This window comes from Balaenoptera acutorostrata, chromosome 15, assembly GCF_949987535.1.
Source record: "Balaenoptera acutorostrata chromosome 15, mBalAcu1.1, whole genome shotgun sequence".
Taxonomy (NCBI): domain Eukaryota; kingdom Metazoa; phylum Chordata; class Mammalia; order Artiodactyla; family Balaenopteridae; genus Balaenoptera; species Balaenoptera acutorostrata.
Genome location: NC_080078.1, coordinates 9,726,720 through 9,744,399, shown reverse-complemented (window position 1 = coordinate 9,744,399; position 17,680 = coordinate 9,726,720). Strand labels below are relative to the sequence as shown.

General features: G+C 55.5%; 2 protein-coding genes across 2 annotated transcripts; one reads left to right on the top strand and one right to left on the bottom strand.

The window, feature by feature from the left end:
* Positions 1 to 8,472: 8,472 nt before the first annotated feature.
* On the top strand, positions 8,473 to 12,596 carry METTL27 (methyltransferase like 27). Its single transcript, XM_057529319.1, is given in 7 exon segments — positions 8,473 to 8,556; positions 8,798 to 8,924; positions 9,477 to 9,605; positions 9,819 to 9,954; positions 10,327 to 10,419; positions 12,191 to 12,311; positions 12,313 to 12,596. Coding segments are annotated over 6 exon segments (729 nt in total). The 5' UTR covers positions 8,473 to 8,556; positions 8,798 to 8,801; the 3' UTR covers positions 12,440 to 12,596.
* An 896-nt stretch (positions 12,597 to 13,492) lies between these two features.
* CLDN4 (claudin 4) lies at positions 13,493 to 15,209 on the bottom strand. The gene has a single exon (XM_007186539.3). The coding sequence runs from the start codon at positions 14,953 to 14,955 to the stop codon at positions 14,326 to 14,328; it is 630 nt and encodes a 209-aa protein (XP_007186601.1). The 5' UTR covers positions 14,956 to 15,209; the 3' UTR covers positions 13,493 to 14,325.
* Between the last annotated feature and the right edge of the window lie 2,471 nt (positions 15,210 to 17,680).

Sequence of the window (17,680 nt, the reverse complement as noted above, 5' to 3'; positions counted from 1 at the left end):
AAAGGGTTTGGGAGTGGCCTCCGAGGGGAGATGTCAGGCGAACAAGTCCAGCGTTCAGGGAAGAATCAGGGCTAGTCACCCATTTGGGAATCACTGGCATATAAATAGCATTTAAAACCACGGGGGCTTCCCTGGTGGCGCAGTGGTTGAGAATCTGCCTGCTAATGCAGGGGACACGGGTTCGAGCCCTGGTCTGGGAAGATCCCACATGCCGCGGAGCGGCTGGGCCCGTGAGCCACAATTGCTGAGCCTGCGCGTCTGGAGCCTGTGCCCCGCGACGGGAGGGGCCGCGATAGAGAAAGGCCCGCGCACCGCGATGAAGAGCGGTCCCCGCACCGCGATGAAGAGTGGCCCCCGCTTGCCGCAACTGGAGAAAGCCCTCGCACGAACCGAAGACCCAACACAGCCAAAAATAAAATAAATAAATAAATAAAATCAAGTAAAACTTTAAAAAAAAAAACAAAAACAAAAAAAAAAAACAAAAAAACCACGGGACTGGATGAGATCACCTAGGAGGTGGGTGTTGATGGAGAAGAAAGAGGACCCAGGACTGAGCCCGGCGGCCCGCCTTTGGGTACAGGTGGAGGAGAGGAGAGGAGAAGGAGGCAGCAAAGGAGATCAGAACAGAACAGCTCCTGGGGCAGCAGGAAGCTCAACAGAAGGGAAGTTGCTCTCTCCTCATCCCCCAAAACGCCACAGCCTATTAACCCCATGGCAGCCCCTGACACTGCTCAGGACTCCAGCTCTTGCCTAAATAACTGCAACAGGCTCTGCCCTTGCAGTCCACCGGGTCCACTCTCACCATCTTTGTAAAATGCAGATCTGACGCTGTAACTCCCCGTAGCTCATTCAGGGTAAGAAGCCAAGTCCAGAGCCTGGTGACCGCACTCCCTGTGGCCCGGGTCCTGCCCAAGGCAGCAGCTCCCACCCCTCTGTACACGTCTGCACACGTCTGCACCCACCAAGGAGCAGGTGCTGCAGCTTGTACCAACAGCCATTCGCCTCTCCCTCCTTCCTGGAGACCACGCTCACCTCCCACACCTGAGCCTGGAAGTACCAGACCTCGCTTTCCCAGCCTCTGGGGCTTCCGGGAAAATATCCTCCATCCCCAAAGGAAAAGAGAGAGACCAGGAGACAAGGCCAACCCTAGCGTGCCTTGGGACTTTGTCTGTGAGGACACATGATTGCCTGAGCTGCTGTCACCATCTTCTGACCAGAAGAGGCCAACAGAGCAAACGTACAGCATGGCAAACCAGAGAATAGAGTTTGGGTCCTTAGTGAAATCAGTAGGCTCAGCCTTGGTTCTGGTGACCGCCGGACTTCCTGTAAGAGGAAATAGCAAACCCCTACTGTTAACACCGCTTCCGGTGGGTTTGGGTTTCTGACACTTGCATTCAGAAACATCCCAACCGACCCCCATATACTCACACATGCGCACACCCCACCCTCGCAGGCCTGATGCCCTGAAAGTCGTGCCTCCCGCCAGAACTCATGCCCGTTGACGTTGCCAGGTCTTGCCCCCGTCATGCCCTCGCCGTTGTCCACTCCTTCTGGCCACAGGATGACTCCGGCCTCTCCTCCACCACCGGCAACCCTTGACCTTTTTACATCTGAGATCCGACAATAGCTTTGAAACATGAACAGCTGCTATGACTGAGGCAGGAGATAGACGGGCCCCAGGCTGAGCTGCTGGAGTTTCTCCCCTGTGGACAGATCCTCCAAAATAGCAGGAGCTAGAGGAGAGCTGGGCCCCTCCCAGATAAAAGACAGAGACCACATACTTCTCATTCTCGAGGTCAAGGAGACCTTCCCGACTACATGTGCACAGAAAGGCTCCTCAGAGGTCAAAAGGGAGGGGGCATCACCTCATAATAAGTGATGTCAACCTACCCATAAGCCTCTCCGCTGGAATCCATCTTGGCTAAGAGATGTGTGTGCACACAGGGGAGGACCCTGAGATATACCAAATATGGACTCAGAACCAGGCAAAGTAAGATGATTGGCCAAAGGAAACCCAGAAAAAATGCCCCGTAAGAGTGATTCAAACTGCCACGAGTGTGTGACTCGCTCTCTGAGCCCACCCGTGTGTCTATCCACATGTACCCTATTTCCTCCTAATAAACACTTTACTTGTTTCACTACTTTCCATCTCTATGTGGAAATTCATCTCTACACAGCTGACGGGCCAGGGCCTTGTCACTGGTCCCTGGTCCCTGGTGGTCTAGTGGCTTGGATTCAGCTTTCTCACTGCCGTGGCCAGACCTCAATCTCTGGCCAGGAACCGAAACCCTGCTTCAAGCCGCTGCAGGCCGAGGCCACCCGAGATCACTACGACCCCTTCCTCACCCCAAAACTATTTTCTGTTACCTGACCCTTTCCCCCATTTTGACAGCTGCGGGACCCAGTGTTATCCACTGCCCGGGGGGAAGATGGTTTTTTGCAAAAGTTACAGAAACTTGAGAAGACTGACTTAGAGGAGACAGAAATGTGACAGGTCAGAGAAAGGCCTCTCACCCCGAGGCTGGAACAGCTTCCTGGGCTCCGGAGGGGAAGGAATGTAGTGGGTTGTGGAGAGAGAAGTCTGTGGGGCCTGGGGTCCACGCCTGGGGGGAGCAAAGCGGTGTCCAGAGGCCACCAGCACCCCTACCAGTGTCTTACATGGCAAGTCTCATCCTCCAGCAGGAGCCTTAGCTACAGGTGCCCACACACCTTGCAGGCGCTGGTCGGTGAGCAGGACAACACTGAGGGCCTACGAGGACAGATCGGATAGGCAGGTCCCCCCGGGACCCTCCCCCCAACCAGGGCCTCTCCTGGGACAACCCAAGCCACCCTCAGATGGTCCAACAGGACTGCCTTTACTGGGGCATCCACCTTACTTGAAGGGTCACTCCCCACAGTGACATGCCTCAACATCATAGCACCCGTCCACCCCCACCCCAGACAAAGCAGTGGTCCTGGATGTGGAGGGTGTGGGTGACCAGAGCCTGGACAGGAGAAGACACCCTAGCCTCACCTCCTCCACTAGAACAGGGTGGAGTGGGGGCTACTTCTGATTCATCTCTATGACTGCCTCCAGTGCCCTGCACAGGACCTGGCAAACAGAAGATGCACAATAAATATTTATTGACCTAAATGGAACATGAGGCTGCAGAGATGGGGCCCAGACGTCAGCTGGTTGAACTAGCCCCCATCTCCAGCCCTCCTTCCCACTCACCTTCCAGCCATGATTCAGGGGTGGCCATGTGACCCAGTCTGGCCAATAAGATGATGCAGAAGTCATGGGGAGGGGCTTCCAATAAAGCTTTCGTTTATTGGAATAAACAGAGTAAGCTCAGCTGGCCTAGCTTTTTGCCCTTTCTCCTTTGTCCTACTGGGAGGTGTAGCAGCTGTGACAAGGTGACAGACATGAGGACAAAGGTCTCCATGCAAAAGGTGGCAGAAGAGGAAAGAGGATAAGAGCCTGGGTCCCTGATGGCATAACTGAGCCCCAGACCATGCTGCCCAGTCTCAGCTTCCTGTCTGAGACCTGTAAATCCCTCTCTGTTTAAGCCACAGCTATATAGGTGTTCTGTTATTTGCAGCTGACCACAACGGGTTCACAGCGTGTTTTTGGTACAGCTTTAGACTAAGATAGACTGGGGTTTGGATCTTGGCTGGTGTCAGGGTGTTATCGAACCAACCTTGGGTTTGCTCTCCCATGTGAAGCAAAGCCAATTTACTGACAAGGGGTTGTGGTCAAGGAAAGTACAGCGTGTATTGCAGAGCCCAGCAAGGAGAATGGGTGGCTTGTGCTCAAAAGACCTGAACTTCCCAACGGTCCTCAGGGAAGGGTTTTTAAAGGCAACACTTGGGGTGAGGGCTGCAGAGTGCATGATTTTCTTCTGGCTGGTTGGTAGTGAGGTAACAGGATGGTGTTCCAGGAACATCATCAACCTTCTGGTTCTGACCAACTGGTTTGGGATCTACTGATTATACTCAGCATGTAGTCACCATCCTCCACCTTGGTGAGGGCCTTAGTTCCTGCAGAACAATGCCAAGTGATGTGTCAGACGGTTGTGTCAATATATCCCTTGAAGAGGAACTAGGACTCTGTTTTATCACGGAATTATTGTCATTATCTCACTTAACTGCTTTTTCTTTGTTTCAGCATTCCCTCACTTCCCTAATAAGTAATGCTTGTGCTTGCTCTTTGGAACTCAGGGGAGGCCTAAGAGACAAAAGCCATTTTCTATAAACAGGAAATGGGCAACACAGAGAGGCTTTTGTACTCAGGAGTGTTTCATTCCCCCCTTTTCTTTGATACTCCTCAATCCTGAGGGGAACAGGTGCAGGACAAGAAAGAGAATAACGTTTTGGATAGAGGTTAATCATAAACTTGGCGGGGGAGCTCGGTTTCAGGGGGATTCGGTTTCAGGGGAGGAAGAAATTTTCCTCTACCCTTCTAGGTTCTCCTGGCTGACCTAAGAATTAAATTGACATGAGACAGATTAACAGGAGAAAACCAAACAAAATGTAATAACATGTATGCATGGAAGAGACCCAGGAAAACTGATTAACTTGCTAAAATGGCAGAAACACTCACCTTAAATATCACCTTCAGCTAAAGACAAAGGAGGATGTTAGGGTGGGGGGTTGGAATTTCAGAAAGGCAGTTGACACAGATAGAAAAGTAAATGTTTGGTAAACAAATGTTCCACTGAACCAAGCAGAGACAATGGGATACAGAGCGGACTTTGATCTCTAGACCTCTCCTAGAATTTCCTCCCACCACACCTCGCCCACATTCTTTGCAGATACCTCTGGTGATACGTCTATTCCAGGAACAGCCCCTCTATCTAAATGACAGGCAGTTAGGGGGAAGGTCAAAGTTTCTTTCTGAGTCAATGAAACTGTGCATCTCGGATTGGGACTTGAACCCACGTGCCGGGACTCAAAACCCAGCCTAAACCCAGATTGGAACTTGAACCCATGGGCTGGGAGTCTAACCCAGCCAGAACCCACTGTCTTTTAACTGAGATCACACACCTGGTTTCAGGACTTAATGAAGCTCAGGTTCTTGATGTCTCATCGCAGTGAGAGACAAAGTGATAGGTAAGAAGTGGGTTTATTTAGAGAGAAACACACTCCATAGACAGAGTGTGGGCCCTCTCAGAAGGCTAGAGCCCCGAAATACGGGGTGCTTAGTTTTTATGGGATGGGCAATTTCACAGGCTAATGAGTGGGAGGATTCGTCCAACTATTTTGGAGAAGGGGCGGAGATTTCCAGGAATTGGGCCCCACTCACTTTTGGCCTTTTATGGTTGGCCTCAGAACTGTCATGGTGCCTGTGGATGTGTCATTTAGCATATGCTAATGAATTACAATGAGTATATAGTGAGGCTCAAGTTCTACTGGTAGTCAAATCTTCTGCCATCTTGAACCTAGTTGGTTCTAACCAGTTTGTGTCATATCCTCAATGGCTATGTCATTCTTTTAAAGGTTGTGCCCTGCCCCCTTCCCTCCTGCTTCATTAAGGGAAAGACAAATACCATATGACATCACTTATATGTGGAATCTAAAATATGACACAAATGAACTAATCTACAAAACAGAAACAGACTCACAGACATAGAGAACAGACTTGTGGTTGCCAAGGTGGAGGGGGGGAGGGGAGGAATGGGTTGGGAGTTTGGGATTTGCAGATGTAAACTATTATATATAGAATGGATAAACAACAAGATCCTTGGAGCCCACTCCATAGAGGATCTTATAGAAGGTGTTTATGGTCCAGGTCTGTAAATGGAGCACTTCACCACCACCCACAGTCTATTGGCCTGAATTCGGCCACTCGGCCACACCTACAGGTAAGGGAAGCTGGGATGTGTAGTCTAACTCAGGGAGTAGAGGCAAACTTGGCAACTAGTGTGCACTATCAGGGTCTACCTCAGCCACCAAAGGTCTCCATGTCCCTACATCCAGTGCTCAATTCTTCAGCCTCATTTTACACCACCTACCAGCACATTGGGCAATGTTGGCCATCCCCCATCTTTTTGTTTTGCAGATTTTTTTTTTTTTTTTTTTTTTGACAACACCATGTGGCATGTGGGATCTTAGTTCGTTGACCAGGGATCGAACCTGTGCTCCCTGCATTGGGAGCGCCGAGTCTTAACCACTGGACCACCAGGAAAGTCCTTTTTCTTTTTTTTTTTTCCCCCATCTTTTTGAAACACTCTGTTCTTGGCATCCTTACTTTCTCGGGGTTTTCTTCAACACTGCTAGACGCTCCTCTTGTTACCTGAAAACTGGGTTCGTCTCTTGGTGGGTGTTGAGACAAAAGACACAACCAAGCCAAAGATAGGAAGAAGGAAGGATTCATTACCTGCAGCAAGTAAGGAGGACACCCGGGATCTTTCCCAAAGCAGCATCTCCCTGAATGGCAAAATTGGGGAAGTTTTAAGCTAACGGTATATGCATATTCATGAAGGGGCCTGAGCAGAGGAGAATTCAGCATAGAATTGGAGCAAAGGCCCACAGAGTCCAAGCTTTAGTTGATTGAAGTCAGGAGGATCAACATCATCCTGTCCTCCACTTGGGTGGGGGCCTTAGTTCCCACAGAACTCAAAGATATATTATTATGTATATCCTTTGAGGATGAACTAGGACTCGGCTTTATCACTGCACTATTGTCTGACTGCCTTTTCTCTGTTCCTGCATTCCTTTGTTCCTTTAAGATCACTGGTTACTGAGACCTGTTCAAGGGCAAGCATTGTGGCCAGGCTTAGATCACAAAATGGCTTAGGCCAAAATGGCTTCTCTTCTGTCAAGAAAACCATTCCCGGCTCTCGTTGTCTGGGGACCCCCTAACCGATCTGCTTACACTCTGCCACACTGAAGCGTCGGAGGTCCTCAAGCTGGATCCTGAGGCCTCTCCCCTCCCCTTTCTCTTCTCTGAGCAATCTCACCTGTGCCAGATGCTTCAATCACCACAGGTTGTCCTCATGACCTTGAATCTGTCTCCAGCCTGGCTTCTCTCCTGAGCTCAAGACTCTGGCATCAAGTAGACATCTTCAAGTACACATCTCAAACTCAACATTCCCAAACTGTTAGTATCCTCTTCACCCCAAACCTACTCCTCTTCCTGGGTTCCCCCACTATGAATGACACCATCAACCCTGGACATCAACCTCCTGCCTGGCTAACTGCAACAGTCTCCCAAACTGCCTGCCCACACTTCGATCCCCTACAAGGGTTCTCTAGGCTAGTGTTTCTGAAAATTCAGCTGCATAGAAATCACCCGGAGAGTTTGTTAAAAAGCAGATCCCTGGGCCCTACTACCACCCCATCCCCCCACAATCAGATTCAGATTCGATAGGCCTGGGATAAGACTCAAGAATTTGCATTTCTAACAAATTTGCATTTCTAACAATTGCATTTCCCCTAAGGTCCTCCCCTGGAGCAACCCAAGCTAATGATGCTGACGCAGGTGCTGCAAGTCTGTGGACCATACTTTGAGTAGCAAGGCTCCCTGCGCTGTCTAACTCAGAGGCCACTAGCCACAGTGGCCTCTGTTTAACTTATTTAAATAAATTTTAAAATTCATTCCTCAGTGCTGAGACAGGAAGGAAGGGAGCAGGGCACAACCATTAAATCCCCACCCCTTCTCCAAGATAGTTAGACTATTCCCCCCCACTCATTAGCATATGAAATTATCCAGCCCATAAAAACTAACCTCCCCATATTTCAGGCAACCTGCCACTTTCTGAGATGGCCCACACTCTGTCTATGGAGTATCACTCAATAAATCTACTTTTTACCTATCACTTTGCCTCTTGCTGAATTCCTTCCGCAACAACACATAAAGAACCTGAGCTTCATTAAGTCCTGAGACCAGGTGTGCGATTTCACCAGGGAGATGGTGGGTTCAAGTCCCCTCCTAAGCCAGAGATTGTGGGTTCAAGTCCCATCTGAAGTGCGACTGGCTTCAAGTCCCAACCTATAGTGTTTGTTTTCAGCAGCACTAGACACATTTCAAGTGCTCAACAGCCGCTTGAACAGCGTGTATTTATAAAACGTTTCCATCACCAAAGACACTTCTACTGGACAGCCTTGCATGGATCTTGGTGACTGTTCTAAAAATGAAGGCTGATCCTAGGTCCCTCTTTGGCCTGCAAGAATTCTGAGGCTCCTACTGCCTAAAAGCTCATGCTTTGGAGAAGCATAAAGGACGTCAGGAGTCGGGAGGGCACAGAGAACATTACTCAACCGAGATACCTTCCAAACTTCTCACAAGATTCTGGGATCTTCCCGGACTGAAGGCGGGCCAAGAACTTTGAGCTCATTGGCTGGTGGTGGAGGGGGGCGAGTTGCCAGCGCTTTCCTCTGATTGGGCATTTTCTCTTAGCAGAAAACCAATCATCGAGGGAGGTGGGGTCGGGGCCAGGCTCGCCTACAGGACCTTCCCCGAGTTCCAGCGCCCACCCACGCCCCTGGAGGGTCAGATTTGTGGTGAGTTCTGAACCCCTACCGCCTAAGGGGCCCTTCCGCCCTGGAATCCCGCTCGCTGTGGCCGACAAGGAGGTGGGGGCAGGTCCTCCCTCCCGCCGCGGGGAACACCCCTTCCAGCAGCCCTGAGCCCCCAGGTGTCCAGCCTCGCCCTCCCTGCGCTCAGTGTTCCCACCCCCACCCCCAGTGAAATGGGATTGCATTGTGCCGGTGGCCGGGAGAGGCCCCCTCCTGACAGCCTCCTCTGCTGGGCATGATGGGTGGGAGGGAGGTGAGACTGAGGTGGGCCTCAGGACGTGGAAGCCGTGTCCCGCAGGAGGATGGCTCTGGAAGAGGGCCGGAGCCTGCCCGAGGTGCGGGCGCGAGTGGCGGCTTCGCATGGCATCACCGACCTGGCCCACAAGCTTCACTTCTATGACCAATGGGCTCCGGACTATGACCAGGTAGACCGGTCGGGTCCTCACCTCTGCTTCCATCTGCTCGCCCGGCCTCAGTTTTCGTGTCTGAAAAGCCGGAATAGTGAGCCTTGCATCATCCCAGGGCAACGAATGTGAGAGGGAAGGAAGACCTGGGTGCAGCCCTGCAGTCCTGTCTCTTCTGGGACTGGCTCCTCTTCAGCACATCCACAGTGGCCCTGCCCTCTCACCAGCCCCATCTTCCAGATTGGCAGACCCTAGAGATCAGGGGCCAAGACGTCCCCACCCTGGGACTGCAGTCCAGGCAGAGGTGCCACTGAGGGGTCACTATGAACTAAGCAGAGAGCCATGCCAAGGCCCACAGAGAAGACCCCAGCAGTGGGCTGAGGGCTACTCTCCAGTCCCCGCCCCTTGACAGAGGAAAGCACCTTATATCTGGTTCTCCCCTCACTGTAGTCCCAGCAGGCCCTGGGCCCCCAACACACACAGCTTGGCCGGGCTGACTCCTAGACCACCCAAAAGGAGGTCCCCCAAACACTGGGGCACGGGGTGGCAGTTGGTGCAGCACTCTGTCCCCAGGACGTGGCCGTCCTGCGGTACTGCGCTCCCCGGCTCGCGGTGGACTGCCTCACCCAAGCCCTTCCAGGTCCACCCCACGCTGCCCTGATCCTGGACGTGGCCTGTGGTACTGGCCTAGTGGCTGCAGAGGTGAGCCCACCCTAGATCCCCTGCCCTCCCTTCAGCCCCCACTTGCTCAAAACTCCTACTACCCCAGGCCCCAGATCCCCGCCTCCCTGCTCAGACTCACTGGTTCCAAACACTTGGGCTACATCCACCGCGGGGACCACTGTCCTCCCCGAGGTGCAGGGACCAAACTGGGAGGTGGCAGGTATGAATTGTGACTGGGTCCCCCCACCCCAGCTGCAGGCTCGGGGCTGCCTCCAGCTGCATGGGGTGGATGGGAGCCCAGGAATGCTGGAACAGGCCCGGGCCCGTGGCCTCTACCAGCACCTCAGCCTCTGCACCCTGGGTCAGGAGCCTCTACCCAGCTCTGAAGGTACTCCCCCTCCCCCTTCAGCACCCCAAGGCACACCCTCTGACCAAGCCCACTTGATGGAGCCCCTTTCTTTTGCCAAGACTCCATCCCCCTTGCCTAGCCCTCCACAAGCCCCCTCCCACGCTGAGTTCTATTCTCTTTTCGAGCCCCCCAATCCCTCACTGAGACGCTTCCTCTGAAACTTCCGTCCCATGATCTGACCTCAGTCCAGGACTGGGCCACATCTGCCATATCCCCCACGGGATCTGGGTCCCACAGACACCAGGGGCAGGCCTGGTCCCTCCCCAGGTCCCATCATGCACACCATCCTCCAGGGTGGTCTGAGGCCACACTGAAGACAAACCACCACACCACATCCGCACCTCCACACAGGGACCTACGACGCGGTGCTGACGGTGGGCGCCCTCAGTGACGGCCATGTGCCCTGCAGTGCCGTACCCGAGCTCCTGCGAGTTACCAAGCCAGGTGAGAAGCAGCCCATCCAACCACACACAGGCACCTTCCCTTCTCCACACCCACAGACACAAGCCTCAGAAAGCCTCAGGCCAAGCGAGAGTAGGGTTATGCCCAGGGTCACACAGCCTAGCATCGCAGTCACAGCTGCCGGCACAGGCTCGGCCTCAGCTGCCACCATCAACGGGCCCAGGCAAACAGGCAGGGCAGGCAGGTTGCCAGCCTGCCTCTTATCCACTGGGAAACCGGAAACAACTCCACTCTCCTCTCCAGCCTCTATTTCCTCATCAATAAGCAGAGTGGCACAGTCCCTTCCCCATAGGATTGCAGTGAGAATTGGGTCAAGTAGTGTCTGTAAGGCCTGTGTTTCAGTCCTGGCACATAGTAGGGGCTCCGTTTAGTTCCCTCATCTTCCAGCTTCCCCACTAACTTAGGGGGAGTCTCTTTCGTGACCTCAGTTTCCTCATCTGTGAAATGGGGCTGCTCAGGTGAGATGATAGATGTGAGTGCTTTTCTATAAACTCCACAAGTGGGGCTGATGTGCAGGTGAGGGTTGTGTTTACTGTGCTGCTACTGTGTGCCTTGCCCTGTGCTTGCTTCTGCCCTGGGGAGAAGGTACACACCCAACCCACATGCCCCGGAAAGGGGCCAGGGGAAAAAGACCAAGCCCGAGGTGGGCCCACAGGGCTGTGGGTGCTCAATGCCCTGCGAATTCAGAGAAGAGAGGCATTTGGGACAGCTGGGATGGGGAGTGAGGGGCAGTCCATGCAGGAACACAGCCTAAGCGAAGTCCCAGGCAGAAAGGAGAGTGGTAGAGTGTGCGGATCATGAGGCTCAGACCTGGCTGCAGGACAGGATCTGGAAGCCCCGAAGGTGCCCCATCACAGCAAGATTGCATCTGCTCCCTGCCGCTTCACCCCTGCTGGGCTCAGCAGGGGCCTTGGCTAAGTCAAGGCAGGTCTAGGCAGGCCTCATCCTCAGGGAACCACAGAGGCTGACAGATGCAGGGACATTGGTGGCGTCAGAGAGAGAGGTAGTGATCAGGCTCAGGAGGACAGGAAACTCCCATCACCTGAACCAGTAAGGACCAGACCTCCTCGCCCAGCCTGTGCTTGCCAGTCCCCTCAGCCGGCCAGACTGCCTGCCCACATGTCACAGCCTCCCTTGCTTCAGAGCCTTTCCTCTCACGAAGCCCCTCTCCGCCAGTAGCACCCTGCTTCTCCTTACCTCCTCCTCCAGGAGGCCTTCCAGACTCCTGTCTCTCCTGAGTATATCTGAGCCCGCACTGGGCATACGGTAGGTACCTGGAGTGACAAGGTCATTCATTCATTCTTTCAGCCAGTGCTTGCTGATTGTGCTGGCCTTCCTGTGAGACAGGGTAACATCCCAGCAAGCTGGGAAACTGAGGCTCCAAGAGGTGAAGGGAGTTGCCCAAGGTCCAAAGCCCATAAGCATTCAGACACAGCCGTATCCTCCAGCAGAGGGGCTGGGTGAACAGTGAGAAGGGAGCCCCCTCTGTCAAGGGGATTCAGCCAAAAATTCCCAGCATAAAGGACACTCGGGCCTTGAAAGGTGTGTAGGAGGCCGTTAAGCTGAGGAAGCAGAGGGTATTCCTGCGGGAGGGATCAGTGAGCACCAGGGGCTTGGAGATGGGAAAGGCTGGCCCGGGGACAAAGCTAGGAGAACTTCCTCCCTTCAGGATGTGAGAAGGAAGGGGACAACCTTCCTGTCCCTGGCTCCTGCCCTTCCCCCACTCACCTGCTCCTTCCCCACCCCTCCCCAGGTGGGCTGCTGTGTCTGACCACCAGGACCAACCCATCCAACCTGCGTTACAAAGAGGCGCTGGAGGCCACCCTGGCCAGGCTGGAGCAGGCCAGGGCTTGGGAACGCCTGGTGGCCTGGCCTGTGGACCAGTGGGAACTGGCCACCTCCGAGCTCGAGCTGGGGCCTGGCGCCTCTGACAGCGACGGCTTCATCTCCAGCATCGTCTACCTGTACCGAAAGCAGGAGGCAGCCCAGGCCGAGGGAGTGAGGCCCGGTGCCTAGCCCCCAGCTGGCCTCCGACCCTCCATGAGGCCTCGGCCAGGCTCATCGCTGGGCCTCCTCTGCTTTGCCTGTAAAACGAGGCCGCTGCACCAACCCTGCCCCTCAGGAGAGCTATGCCTATTAAATGAGTCCCAGAAGCGGCAGCAGAACTCTGGCTCGGTGGTTTTCTCACCCCTGCAAAGAGTGACATCTGTCCCTATGGAGGACAGAAGAGAAGAAACAGGACAGAGAGGGACCCCATCCCTGGCTGTCCCTGTGCCAGGCACGATAGGGCCACAGATATGACTCTGACCCCTCCCGGGGTGGAGAGCCCTCTCCCTCTAACTCACAGACCAGGAACCCGTGCTCACGCATCTGGGCCTTGGCCAAACACTTTCACGTGTCCAGGATTCGGTTTCCTCATCTCTAAAGGGATCGGAATGCGGAGCTGAGGAGCTCAGGGCGTAGCTTGGAGGCTGCCCCAGAGCTGGGCAGGTGAAAAGGCCTCGGTGACTGTCAGCACCAGCACCAGGTGGGGATGTGAACAGGGCTGATGATAACGCCTCCAAACAGGAGCCAGGGGAGGGCTTCACGGAGGAGGAGGCGCAGAGCTGAGCCTTCGGGACTAGAACTCAGAAGGGTGGAGAAAGGGAAAAGGACATTCCAGGCTGAGGGCAGAGACAGCCTGAGCAAAGGCTGGGAGAAGGGACCCGGGGGGTGAGCAGACCAGCCTGGAGGCCCAGACAAAGCTGGAACAAAAGGAGGGGAGGGCAGGTGGCCCATCCCCCAGGCCTGGCTGTTCTCATCTGTCCTCCCTCCTAGAGTCCCCAGCACTTCCCTAAGGTCCTGGGCTTTACGCTCTGACAAATGGAGGGCTTGAGCAAGGTGACTCCAAAGGTCGGGGCCAGTTTCGATGTCTCACAATTCCCCAAAACCAGTTTTGTAAGTCTTCTGGTCCTGGCCACCACACGGCGGTCCTGCCCCTCACCACCCCCCTGCCCAGGCTTCCAACCCTGCCCTCCCCTTCACCTCCACAGCTGAAATCAGAAACGATACAGTCTTCCTGTGCACAGGTCCCATTTATTGTAGAAAATAATAGCAATTACTGTGACAAATAGTTTAAATTACAAAACAGAAACCTCGTAGCAGGCAGGGGAAAGCCCCAGGACTTCCTGGGGTTAGGGCCAGTGAAAGAGCATTCCCCCTGCCTCTCCAGCCTCTCCAATGACCTTGGCACGGGTGAGGATCCAGAGGTAGCCAGTCTCAAGGGGCCCGGGGTCCTTCTTCGGAGGCCGCAGGGCAGGGGCGGGAAGGGGTGTGGGCAGCCTGGGCCGCCTCCATAGCCCCCTCCCCCGCCACTACCCAAACCAGTTCGTAGCACCTCCGCCCCTCCCCTCTAAACCTGTCCGTCCACTCTTTGCTCGGCAACTATGCTCCAAGGGCAGGTGGGTGAGCAAGGCAGCCGTTCTCGTGGCCACAGGTTTCTATGGGCAAGGCACAGCCCCAGTGCTCGCTGACCCACCCAGCGGATGCTGGCAGAGGGAGTGGGGAGGATCAAAGAAGGGGACAGCGGTCAGCACGGACATGGTCCCATGGTCCGCTGAGCACCCACTCAGAGGCAGAGCCCAAGCAAAGTCAGGCCGTCCGGGCCAGCAGGAGCCAGCCCCCTGTATCCTCAGCCATTCCGAGGAGGGTGGTACAGGAGTCTCTTTCCATCCATCCTTGCTAGTGTTGGAGGTGACCTTGAGAAAATGTCCGAGAGGGCCAGAAGGGGCTGAGGGCTGCTGGCCAACGGCCTGGCTCAGTCCCTACTTGGCAGGGCCATCCTGGGGTCACAGTAAGCTCAGTCCAGGGAGAAACAAAGCCGAAAGGAAAAGAGTCAACGGTAGCGCCTTACACGTAGTTGCTGGCTGGGGCGGAGCGGGCGGCAGAGTACCTGGCCGAGTAGGGCTTGTCGGTACGGGGCGGGCAGTTGCAGCAAAGCAAGGCCCCACCGAGCATCAGCAGGCCAGAGGCGGCCCAGCCAATGTAGAGCGAGGCACCCATCTCCCGCTTCTGGCCCGAGGCCACCAGTGGGTTATAAAAGTCGCGGATGATATTGTGGGCCGTCCAGGACACGGGCACCATCACCAGCAAGCCGGCCAGCAGGAACACCACGCCGGCCACGATCATGGTCTTGGCCTTGGCGCTCTCATCCTCCACGCAGTTGGTGCACTTGCCGCCCACCACCGAGAGCAGCACACCGAGCACGGCCAAGATGATGCAGACGACGATGAGGGCACGGGCCGCCTGCAGGTCCTGCGGCAGCGCCAGCAGCGAGTCGTACACCTTGCACTGCATCTGGCCTGTGCTCTGCACCACGCAGTTCATCCACAGGCCCTCCCAGATGGTCTGGGACGTGACGATGTTGCTGCCGATGAAGGCCGTCACGCGCCACATGGGCAGCGCGCAGCTCAGTATGGCGCCCAGCCAGCCCAGCACGGCCAGAGCGATACCCATCACCTGCAGCCCCATGGAAGCCATAGCTTAGCGTCTGCTGGGGTCTAGGACCTGGAAGCCTGTGGGGATCCGGCCCTGGATGCTGTAGGAGTCCAAGTGCCGAGGATGAACACTCAGCGTTCGCAGGGAGGTCTTTCACAGCAAGTCCAGAGGCAAAGCCAGTTGGAGCAGCTCTGGGTGTCTCTCCTGAGAGTCAGCGGCACAAACCCAGCGAGCGTAAGAGTGTAACAGAACCAGTTCCTTCCTGCCAACGGCTGCCGCAAGCTCTCAGGCTAAAGACTGGAGCAGTTATATGGCTCCGCGGGAGGGGCGGGGGCCGAGGGAGGGGTTTCAGTCCCTGGAGCCGCCCCCTGACCAGTTTCTCTAGATTCCTGAGCCTGCCAACAAAGGAACTTTCAGGCCCCAGCCCTTGGCCCCTGAGTCACCAACCCTGGAGAGCCAGTCTCAGAGGAAACTGCTCTTTCCCCCTGCCCCCAGGCCCGTGCTGAGGTCATCCGGGAGATAGACACTGAGTCACAGCCTACAAACACCTGGACCTACCTGGGGGGCCGGAGGGGGGGAGCCAGGCCCAGCCAGGTTTGGGGCCTGAAGACCAGGGTCCCCACACCCCAGGACTCCCTCATTCCAGGCTTGGGGGGTTGGATGGAAGGTGGCGACCTTCAGGGAGAGGGTCTGAGGATAGAGTCCTGGGAACGTCACAGAGCAGCCCCACCATGATTACTGTCGTCGGCGTGCTCAGCAGCTGCATCACTGGCCTGATAATTACCATTAAGAGTCTCGCCATCCATGCATCCACCGCGTCTGGACATTGGCCTGATGTAGTCCAGTTTTAAGGACCAAGGAGCTGGGGGGCCCGGACTCCTGGGTCCATCACGTGCCCTCCCCATCTCTCACCACCATCACCTGGCTTCCCAGTCCTGCCAGAGGAGGGGTCTTGGAGGTGATGCCCTTTTGGCCAAAGAGAGAAGGAAGCCTGCCCCCCACCTCAGAAGTTTCAGCCAGTTTCTGCTGGGGCTAAGCCGGCTTGGCCAGGATTAGGTCGGGGAGGTCACCAAGAGAAAACCATGGGCCAGACCCTGGGGACATCAGTCCAGCAAACAGGTGTTTACTTAGTGAAGATACACAGAACGGTCCTCCGGTAAAGCCAGAATGGGAGCAAAGTCCCATGAGACTTGGAAGGGGAGGTAAAACTCAGCCGGGGTGTAGGGGGTGGTGCCTGGGAGGGGGCCTGACAGGGAGGAGGAGTTGCCTGGCATAACTCCAGCAGGCACTGAATTCTTGGGTTGTGCTGCAGAGGGCACTGATGACAGAAATCACCATGGACGGGGCCCTCTGGAGTTGGGCAAGGCAGCAGGACTAGGTGAAGGAGAACTTCAGGGAGAGGGAACAGCGAGGGCCAAGGTGCCCAAGGTGGGGAAATGCAGCTAGTTCTGGGAACCAGAACAGATTCAGAGGAATCCAGTCTGACCAGAGACGGGGTAGTGGGGGAGGGGCCAGAGGAAAAGAGCCAGAAATCTCTGCCTCAGGCATCACGGAGCCCTGGGCTGTGCACAGAGGCTGTGAGACCAGCAAGGGCATTGGATGCCAGGCTGAGAAAGGGATCTCTGGAAACAGGATGGAGGTGAAAGCCAGGCAGAGGGCGAGGATCAGGAAGGGCCTGATTCAGGGCAGGGGGCTTTGGGAACCTAAAGGAAGGAGTCATTGTGGCGGGGAGAGAGAATGGCCAGGCTCATCCTGGCTGGATCAAGGGAACCCCACCCCCTTTCTTCCCCACGTGCTGGGGAGCTCATCCCAGGCGCCAGGGCTCCAATGAGTCCCTGAGCCCCCAGCATTGTCCAGCCCCCTGCCTGGTGCCCTGGGGCAGCTGGGTGTCTAATCTGACCCTTTCAGTGGTCCCTGAGCTTCCCGAGAAAGAGAGCTATCCTGCGTGCGTGATTTGGGTAGAAGCCTTCTGTGAGCTATTTAAAGCGTGCTGACAGCCTGTGGAACCATAGGGCTGGCAGGGATAATCTAGCGCGATGGGGAAACTGAGGTCTTTGTACCGTGGCTGACTGTAAACACTTCGGTCTCCCCTACGAGGCTGGGGGCTCCTGAAGGATAGGTGTTCAGCCTCAGAGCTCAGCGCAGGGGTTGACACGGACTAGGTGCTCAATAAGGCAGGAGACACCATCCCGGGTCCCAGCTGCCCTCCCCCACTCCCCCTCACCCCCAGGCACGCACACCAACACAAACAGGGATAGTTTCTGCCAGGACCACGCCTCCCTGGCGTTCTCCTTACGAGGCTTTGAAGAACAGCACGCAAACAGGCCTGTGGACTGAGCAACGGAGATACTATCCTTCCAGAGGAACGATAAGCAATTCCCTGCAGTGACTCCATCACATCCTGCCTATCAGTAAGCAGGGCAAGCACTCTTACTGCCTTTGCACAGATGGGTAAACTGAGGCCCAGGGAGGGCCGGGGGGCTTGCCCAGAATGGGGTGTGCTGGTCATTCCAGCCCTTCAGTAAGGTTTCTGCCTACAGAAGTGAATTGGCCGGACAGCCAGACCCTCACTCACCCACTACACGCCCCCCCCCCGCAACTTCCTGCTCTTGTTCTGGGACACAGCCGACTGGCACTTGGAGATGCAGGAGCGGGGGAGGGGGAGCACACAGGCCCTAGAACTTTCCACCTGTGGCCCAACAGAAGTGACTAAGAAGCTGTCCTTCCCTGCCCAGCTCAGCCAAGCACTTCAGAGGCAGGGGAGGGG

What these genes read in the sequence shown, in the direction of transcription:
- CLDN4 (XM_007186539.3), bottom strand. Translation starts at nt 14,955, where the DNA reads ATGGCTTCCATGGGGCTGCAGGTGATGGGTATCGCTCTGGCCGTGCTG.